This window comes from Bison bison, unplaced genomic scaffold (genome assembly GCF_000754665.1).
Source record: "Bison bison bison isolate TAMUID 2011002044 unplaced genomic scaffold, Bison_UMD1.0 scf7180017864180, whole genome shotgun sequence".
In the NCBI taxonomy this organism is placed as follows: domain Eukaryota; kingdom Metazoa; phylum Chordata; class Mammalia; order Artiodactyla; family Bovidae; genus Bison; species Bison bison.
In genome coordinates, this window is record NW_011494752.1 from 3,944,984 (window position 1) to 3,953,784 (window position 8,801).

General features: G+C 56.8%; 1 protein-coding gene across 1 annotated transcript in view; it reads right to left on the reverse strand.

Moving 5' to 3' along the window:
* Window positions 1-6: 6 nt before the first annotated feature.
* MLLT6 (myeloid/lymphoid or mixed-lineage leukemia (trithorax homolog, Drosophila); translocated to, 6) overlaps window positions 7-8,801 on the reverse strand; it is a 23,373-nt gene continuing 14,578 nt past the window's right edge. The window contains exons 14-24 of the mRNA XM_010843135.1: window positions 8,666-8,795; window positions 8,028-8,209; window positions 7,686-7,794; window positions 6,438-6,504; window positions 6,085-6,230; window positions 5,404-5,601; window positions 5,212-5,300; window positions 3,726-4,075; window positions 3,231-3,321; window positions 1,699-2,055; window positions 7-1,282 (exon numbers count right to left, since the gene is read on the reverse strand). Coding sequence (XP_010841437.1) covers window positions 1,241-1,282; window positions 1,699-2,055; window positions 3,231-3,321; window positions 3,726-4,075; window positions 5,212-5,300; window positions 5,404-5,601; window positions 6,085-6,230; window positions 6,438-6,504; window positions 7,686-7,794; window positions 8,028-8,209; window positions 8,666-8,795 — 1,761 coding nt within the window. The 3' untranslated portion in view covers window positions 7-1,240. The remainder of the gene's footprint in view (window positions 1,283-1,698; window positions 2,056-3,230; window positions 3,322-3,725; window positions 4,076-5,211; window positions 5,301-5,403; window positions 5,602-6,084; window positions 6,231-6,437; window positions 6,505-7,685; window positions 7,795-8,027; window positions 8,210-8,665; window positions 8,796-8,801) is intronic.

Consider the following 8,801-nt stretch of genomic DNA (forward strand, 5'->3'; position numbering starts at 1 on the left):
CCTGGCTGGTGGGGGTGGGGAGGGGTAGGGTGCAGGGGGGCAGGCTGGCTGATTCTGGGAGACAGTTTTCACTAAAAGAAGTGGTACTTTACCCCCCTTGCCTTCTCCCCTGATCCCTGGGGCACCCCTTGTGCCAGGGAAGCAGGACCAACTATCAGTGGTGGAAGGGGAGCGCTGCGGGGGCACTGAGACCATGTGGAGTCTGGGGGAGGAAAGGCAGGATATCACCCTGATTTGAAGCCCCCAGCCCCCAGTTACTCTCCAATACTGGAGTACAGTTCTGGTTTTTGTTAACCATTTGGGCCCCAGAAAGGGACCAAAGTTGGTGAGGTGAGAGGGTGCAAACAAGAGCTAGGAGTGCCCCTCTGGTACTGCCTCATCAGAGCACTGCCCCTGTCCCTGCCCTCGGCTACCTGGGGACCAGGGGGAGACAGACAGACACACACACACACACACACACACACACAGCGCACAGGCATACCCGCACACACTCTCTGAGTCAGGCAGCTCTATCTCCCCACCCTCGGCACTCCTAAATCCAATAGTGCAAACAAGAGGCAGGGTACCGAGGGGGCTGGGCCGCCCCCCCCCTGCCCTCCCCCAGCCCATCACTGGGACCCACCCCCCGGGAGGTAGGGAGGCCTGGGCCAAATTCAATGCCATCCTGCCCCTTCGTCGGCCCCCTAGTCTGTGGGCTTTTACAAGCACAGCTTGTGACCCTTGTGGGGGGCAGGGGAAGGAGCCCAGCAAGAAACAGTCCAAGGGAGCCCTCTTACCATCTGCCCAAGTTGGGTAAAAAATGGTCAAGTAGGGTCACCCTTTCTTCCATAGAAGACTTCCACGCAGGGGCAGGCCCAGGGCCTAGTCCCCACTTCTCCCACTCAAGTGCTGATCCATTTTATGTGGGGGGTTTAACCAACCCCCCACTTATGCCATGGCCCACTTTGCTCTCTAGGGAACCCTGAAACATTCACTGAGAGTGGGGGCTCCTAGGCGGGCTTGGAGCCTGTCCTTCTGAGCCCCTCACAAAGGGGCCACTGCAGAGGCGGGGGCAGGGGGCAGATGGAAAGGGCTCCCCTCTGGGTCTCAGTCCGTGGCACCGGGAGCACCCCCCACTCCCCAGGCCTCAGCACATACTCCGGGGCTCTCCAGTGTTGGGGTGCAGGTGCCCGCTGCAGGCTGGGACCCCTCAGACCAGGATCTGCCCCTCTTTGTGGGGTCTAAAGGAGCGTGGGTGGATTTAGCCTTTTTCCTGGTTGGCTGAGGCTCCTTTGTCAGCAGTCTGGAAAAAGAGGAAGGGAGACTGGGGATTGGGGAGGTATCTGGTCCAATCACCAGGTTGAGAATAGCTTCCTGGGTCAAGAAAGCTGATGTTGGGTGCAATAAAGGGCTGGGCTTTGACGGCTGCACAACAGGGTCAACTTCCGTGTATCTGTGTGTCTGTTGGGAGAGTTGCCCTGCATAGGGCGCCCAGTTAAGTAGGCATGTGCCAGCCAAGGGCCTCCCGGGCTCTGGCTCTTTGCCCTCAGAAGGAGGGATGCCTTTCTTGAAATGGCTCACCCAGAGCATCATCTTTTTCTAAATGGTCCAATCAAAGAGGAAACAGCCTTTTCTAATGGGCCTCTCCAGGAGAAGGGAGACAGGACGGTCCCTCTGCCCCATTCCCAGCTCCTCCCCTAAACCAGACCCCTTACTCACCCCTCCTTTGGGGCCACTGGCACTGCCGTCCGCCCCTGACAGGCTGAGGAAAGGGTTAGTCTGGGCAGTGAGGACTGGAGGCCCGCCTGCTGCTGCTACTGCTGCGGCCGCAGCTGCTGCAGCCATGAGACTCGTGTTGTTGCCGAGCGAGGGCGCCACCAGGGCTCCGGCGGGCAGCAGAGGTGGGGCAGATGCTGTGGGCAGCAGGCCAGGGGTGCCCGCGGACAACAGCGGGGTGGAGCTTCCGGCCAGCAGGCTGGCCATGGGCAGCTGGGAGCCCCCGGCCATCTGCAGCCGCTGCAGCTCCCGCTTCTGCTGGATCTGCTGGATCATCTGGTAGACAACAGTCTGGTGTTCCTGCAAGGGGGCCAGATGGCTTACTGGCCAGTGGTCCCCAGGGTCATCTTACCCTGATTGGCCTGGGCCCCATCCTATCTCACTAGTACCATGAGGCAAGAGACCTGGGAGACAGTCAAGATTCCATCTCTAACTCCCCACTCTGGGCCTCAGTCTCCCCATCTGGACAAGAAAGTGGTTGCATACCATCAGTGTTTGTCACATGAGGTACTACCAGTCAAGTGCAGGAGGTTTAACATCCCTCCCCCACCCCCACTAAATCAATTCCTCAGTCATTATGACAAACACAGAAGTCCCCAGGGGTGGCATGACCCCAAGTTGAGGAACACTGAATGAGGTTAATAGTTTTCAACTTCTCTATTTTTTTCCCCTTAAGATTCATTTATTTTTGCTTTGAATAGAGAAAGCATTCTCAAGCGTTCCAAAACCCAAAACAATTTTTCAAGGCTTAAGAAATTTTGCTATCTTATTCCTGCTACCATCTGGTCTCTGTAGGTAACCAGTTGAGCTAGTTTATTGTATATCTTTCTCATGTTTCTTTACATAAAAATGAGTGCTTTTCTATTTCTTTCAACTCTCTCCTTTTTACTTTTATGTTTTTGTCTTTTGGCTGCATCACACGGCATGTGGGATCTTAGTTCCCTGACCAGGAATTGAACCTGCGCCTTCTGCATGGGCAGCAAAGAGTCTTAACCACTGGACCACCAGCGAAGTCCCAGCAACTCTCTCCTTTCTAGAAGGAAGAATTCCTTTTCTCCCAGGAACTCTTAGTAGAACTCAACACACAAGAAAGACCTAAAAGGGGCTGCTCTGGTTGAGGACGTGTCTGTCACCTGCTCAGCCACCTCTCTATGCAGACCTTGAAGTTCCCCACTGGAGAGCCTTGGGGCTGGGACTGGAAATGCTCAGTAACTGAGGGCTCACTTCCCTCCAGATCCTCTTGCTGGGATGTGATCTAGGGCCACTATAGCATTCCTTCCCCAGCACCCAGGGGCCCCCAAGAGGAACCCTTATGCCCTTTGTCCTCATATGATCCATAGGGGCCTGGCCCCACTCCCACAGGGACAGTCTCACCTTCCCAGCCTGGGGCTCCCTTCCCAGCCTGGGGCGGCCCTCCCTGGACCGGCCCAGACCCTCTGAGACCTTTCTGGCAGAGCTAGGGGGAGGGGCATTACCGGGGTCAGCTGTGGGGAGGCCAGGAGCTGCTGGAGCTGCTGCAGCTGCTGTTCCTGCTGCTGCAGGAGGTGTCGCTGCTGCTCGGTGAGGCTGAGGCAGGGGGACAAAACACAGACCATGGGAAGAGACAGGGAAACACTCCTCCCTGCCCCCCTAAGTTCCCACTCTCCCTCAGGCCCAGGTGGAGAGAGAAACAGACTGAGCTCAGAGAGGACGGTGGGAGGAGACACAAGAGATGGGAAAACTTCCCCAGAGGGAAAACCTCAGCTAGGGCACAAGGAATAAACAAACGACTTTTGTCCCTGAAGAGCTACCATCCAGAGGGCTCTCACGTCTACATCTAAGGAGAAGCTGGGGCCAAGAGGTGACTGGATTTTCTAGACCCCGTAAGACAGGAGGAGAGCTTCCCTTCTGAGGGATGTGGGTGTTTGTAGGGGGAGTCCCTCCCAGAGCCAGCCTCCCCATCCCCTTCCCCAGGCTGAGCTCTCCCTCACCTGTTGAGACAACCTGGCAGCTGCAGCGTGGGGGCCCCGCCAGCCTGGCTCAAGCCTGCAGGGTTGGGGGCGGCAGCCCCATTCAACCCCCCCAGAAGCCCATTGAGGGGCAGGGCCCCGCTGCCCGCCAGCCCCCCCAACAGCCCCTCAGCCATGGGCACAGCCCCCAGCCCCGCTGCCCCGGGTGCCCGGCCCAGCCCATTCTGTGGCTGAGGCGGGAGCGGGGCAGGGCCCCCAGGCAGGGCCAGGGGCAGAGTAGCAGGGCTCTGCTGGAGCAGGGGCAGCGGTGGGGGCGTGCTGTGGAAGGACAGCGACGAGCTGCTGCGGCTCGGGCAGCCTGAGTGTGGGTCCTGGGGAGGGAGGGGGAAGGGAGGGGTCAGAAGGGCAGGGGGCCAGTGTGACCTTTCTGGCCCCCGGCCCAGCACCCACCAGCATTCTCACATGGTCACCCCCACTTTACTCCCAAGCAAAGCCACCCAGGAGGAAGAAGCAATGCCCAGGGATAAAGGCTAAGAATCCAAACAGTCTTCACAAAGCACTTCCTGGGGCCCCAGCACCCACCATGATGCTTGTTTAACACTGAAGAGTGAAGGTGGTATAGTGACCACCTCGTGAATCAGACCTGAGGTTCAGTGCTTGACCTGTACTAACTTGCTACTGCTGTTTATGGGTGAAACCACTGGGTCTTAGGCTCAGTAACTCTGCAGCCAGTTGAACTGAAAGACGGGCTCAAATCCCATGCCCACAATTTAATGGCTCTGGCGGCTCTTCTGTTTCAGTTTCCTCATTCATAACACGGGGGTAACAGGAGAACCTAGTCCGTAAACTTCTTGTGAGGACTAAACACACCAACGCTTGAAAACTCTCAGGCCAGGACATGACAAAGGGCAAGGATGCAATTAATGTTTGCTGTTATTATGATTATTATTGCCCAAGTCACACAGTAAGTGGTAGGGAGAACAAGAACCCACTTTGTTTAATTTCAATAATAACCACAGCATAATAATAGCAACTGCTACCCCAACCACCACCAATTACACAGGGATTGTTTTCTGTGTGGCTAAAATAAATTGTAATAAACTCTTCATACTTTTCAGAGTTGCCTTCCCTAACTACCATCCAGAGAAAGGTGGATGTACATCCACCCACCCTCCACCCACCCTCCATTCTTTCTCATACCCCTCAAGTGATTTCCATCTTAGCACTTTTCTCTACTTTTAATTATTGATTTTCTTGAATTGAGCCTGTCTCCAAGAGTGTCCCATTTGCTCACTGCTTGCTTAGCCAATGACTGGACTTAAGTAGGCACCTCCTAATTATCACTTACTTAGTAAAGGAATGAACGGGTCAGTCGACCAAATTACTCAGCCAATCACTTCACTGCCCAGCCTCCAACAGCCCAGCAAGGTGGAAATGCGACTAGGAGGCCCTTGAATCTCCCCGCTCCAGCCCTCCCCCGCCCCGTGCCCCTCCCCATGGTGCCCACCTCGGAAGACGTGGACAGCGAGTTGTCCAGGCCCAGACTGTTCTTCCCCGGAGGGCTTTTGCTGGTGCTCAAGGAATCGCTGCTGCCGGCTGAGGAAGGGGGATCAGGGAAGGAGCTCAGCGGCTGGAGTCTGGGCCAGTTCCGACTGCAGAGCGGAGGCCCCCATTACCGGCCTGGGTGGGGCCCCCTTACCTTGGGGAGGCAGGCCATAGGGCCCAGGGACAGGGCCGTTGGTGGCAGGCAGAGCAGCAGGCAGGGCGGCGAAGGGCACAGACAGTTGCACGTTGAGAATCTGCAGTCGCTCCTTCTTGGCCGTAAGGCTCAGGATCTGCTCCTGAAGCCGCTGGTTTTCCTTCTGCAGCGCGTGCAGCGCCTTCAGCATCTCCACAACTGCAGACAGAGGGCGAGAGCGCCTGAGCCCCGCGGGCCTGGGAAGGCGGGGCGAAGGCTGGGGCGGGGCCAGGTGACCAGGGGCGGGGCCTGGCAAAGGAAACCGGACTGAGACCTAGCAGAGAAGGCTCCGGTTAGCCAGGGGCTCGGGTGAGTCTTGGGGAGCCAGAGGTGTGAGGACCACAGGTGGGGCCCTAAGGCTCGGGGTGGAAGCCCAGTGCTTGGAGGGAAGGGGCGGTCGGAAGTTAGGGCTTAGTTAGATCAGGGCCACGAGGTCGTAAAGGCCAAAAGCCGGGCGTAGAGGGGGCGGGGCCTGGAGCAGGTCCCAGCGAGGGTTAAAGGCTAGGCTTGGGGTGGGCCACCGTTAAGGCAGGGGCGGGGCCACAGGAGGAACCTTAAAAGACCTTTGGGGACCTCGGAGAGAAAGGTGACCGAGTCTGGGGTCCTAGGACAGCCACCCAGCCCGATGTCACCCCTTCTCACTGTTGACGCCGGCCTCGCCGTCTCCCTGCTTCTCCAGCAGCTGCTCCATGTTAGTCGTTCCGGGGGCCGCTGGGTCTAACTGACCGCCCCCGCAGGGTGCGGACGCCGTCTGGTCGAAGAGTGCCGGGAGGCTGCTGATGGGGGACCTGGGGTCACAAGGGAAAACCGGCTCAGATTCACCTCACTCCCCCACTCCAGCCTCCCTGCCTCGCGGGTTTCAGTTATCCGCTCTGGATTCCAACCCTCTCCGCGCGCCTGCCTTTCCGCACGCCTCCCCCACCCCCACCCCCGCCTTCGACAATCCCTCCACCAAGCTCCCCCTCTGCCCCCCAAGCCGCCTCCCTCTCCCTCACATGGAAGACAGACTCTCCTGGGGTGAGGTCCCCCGACATCGGAAGCTGCAGTCCTCCAGGTCTGGCTCTTGGAAGGAGAAGGGAGGCAGGGATCAGTGAGGAAGAGGTGCAGTCGGCCCCAAAGTCCCCGCCTGGGAAGTGGGTATAGGATCGGGGACCTTACCGCCGACCTCTTTCCCCAGGATCTCCCAACCCCCAGACAGGCAGGTCTAGTTCTCGGGAGCCCTGGTTTGAAATCCCAGCCCCTGGGGAGGCAAAATCATGAACTCTCTTTCTCCTCCTCTAGGCAGAGAGGCTCCTGCATCCTTGCTGCTTTCAGCTTCTCCTCCCAACTTTTTTTTTTCCTGGAAAATTTATAACTTCATAGTCATAGGAACTTGGGGCCTAGACAGTCCCGAGTTGAACTTGGATACTTGCTATGTGACCGCGGGGCTTAAAACCAACCTCTCTGAAGTGATTGTTATGAATAAGGTAATAAATGTGAAGTGTTAACCTGAACAGTTTAGCTGCCATGTAGCAAACCCTTAATTACTGTAGTTATTATAATTTTATATGACTTTTATATTAATAAACTCACAATTAGACCGCAAAACCCTATGTTGAGCCACAAAATTACAATTTGGGTTTTGGAAAATACAGTCATCTACTCTGTAGGGTTCTTAGTTTTGTCAGATTCGCCCCTTTAAGGCTTACCTGAAATGGCAAGCCCCGCCCCTCAACCAGCCAGGTGGTACCTCTGCACCAATCAGCTCTCTAGGGCTGTGTTCACTCTACTAGGAGGAAGGTGCTTGCGATCCACCCTCTTAACTCCTGAATACCCAGAGAGCCGGTTGCCCAACCAGTGGGATCTCTATAATCGCCAATCAAGAACTCACTAAGAGGCCAGCAGGGAGCTTTGCTACAGTGGTAGGAGAAGTAGTCTTGGAGCCGAGGAGCCAGAATTTCAGCTGCTGCTCTACCTTTGCCTACTTCAACAGCCTTGGGCAAATCATTCATCTTCTCTTGCCTTTTGCTTTTGTGAGACGGAGTAGTAGTAATTCTTCCCGGTCATGCCCCACCGCCTCAAGGGGTTTTGATGTGAAAGTGATGTACCCTGGTTTGTTATATGTGGAATGTTTTTTTGCAGGGTCAGCAATGGCCAGAGGGTGGGGGATAGCCAGAAAGCCCTCCAGTCCTTTCCGGGGTGACAAGCAGGTGACGGGGTGCCCCTTTGTGAAGAAAGGGGAACAGGGTCAGGGACTCACATACCTGTGTGGCTGCTCTCGGCTTGGGTGAGGAGGGGGTTAACGGCACCCATGGGGGTTCCAAAGATGTGGGTAGAAGGGAGGCTAAAGGTAGAGCCAGCCAGAGAAAACACCTGAGGGAAAGGAGGTAGAGTCCAGCCTGGTGGTTATTCCTGGATCTAGAGCACAACTGTGGGCACCGGGGTGGAGGGGACCAGGTGTGCTGGGGAGGAGAAAGGACCAGAAAGAGGGAGACGTTCTGGTGGTGATCAAGCCCAATCTCTCAAATTCCCACGGAAAGCTGGGGTCCTCGGCAGGCTGTCCCCCACCTGCCCAGGGATGGAGGAGCCCAGGAGCAAGGCCTCACCTGAGTGGTGGAGATAGAAGCAGAGGAGGAAGGGAGGGTGCTGGTGAATGGGGAGCGGCTGAGGCGGGGCAGGGCCGAGGTCCCTGGGGGCCCCAGGAGGCTGGAGGAGAGGGGGGTGCTGCAGACAGCCCGCAGCATTCCACCACCGTGAGAGATGGGGTCCTTATTACTGGTGTAGATGCCTACAGGCACAAGAAGGACACAGAGGGAAGCTTAGAGTCACCTCTCCTCTGCCCCCTCCTCAGTCAGGTGGCTGGAGCAGCCACTCCCCAAGGCCAGCACTCCCCTGGATCTTGCCACACACCAGTCTCACCCTCCTGCTGCAAAGATGTCACTTCTCCCCTTAGTGACATCTACTTGCCAAGCCTGCTTATTCTACTGCCCTGCTCAAGCCTGAAGAATTCCCAGTTTTTCTAATTCCCCAACCCACACTTGGTTAAGTCCTGTTGGCAATCTCTCCCATCACAACCATGCAGGAAATGGGTATGGGGGAGTGTCTCAAAGGTGACTGTCACCTCCATCCTTTGTCTTCTGGAGCAGTTTCTGTCACATTTCCTTCTAACTGCATAATTATGTCTCTGTCCCCTCACTAGACTAGCTGGGCCCTAAGACACCCTTGGTCCCCAAGGGTCACTAACCTGCCCCCAGCAGGGGAGACTCCAGGCTCAGGCTGGGCAGGCTCCCAGAAGGCCCAAAGGTACGGGAAGCCAGACCACCCAGACCAGAGCTGACGAGGGAACCTCCAGAGAAGGGTGAGGCAGCAGTGGCGGGGGA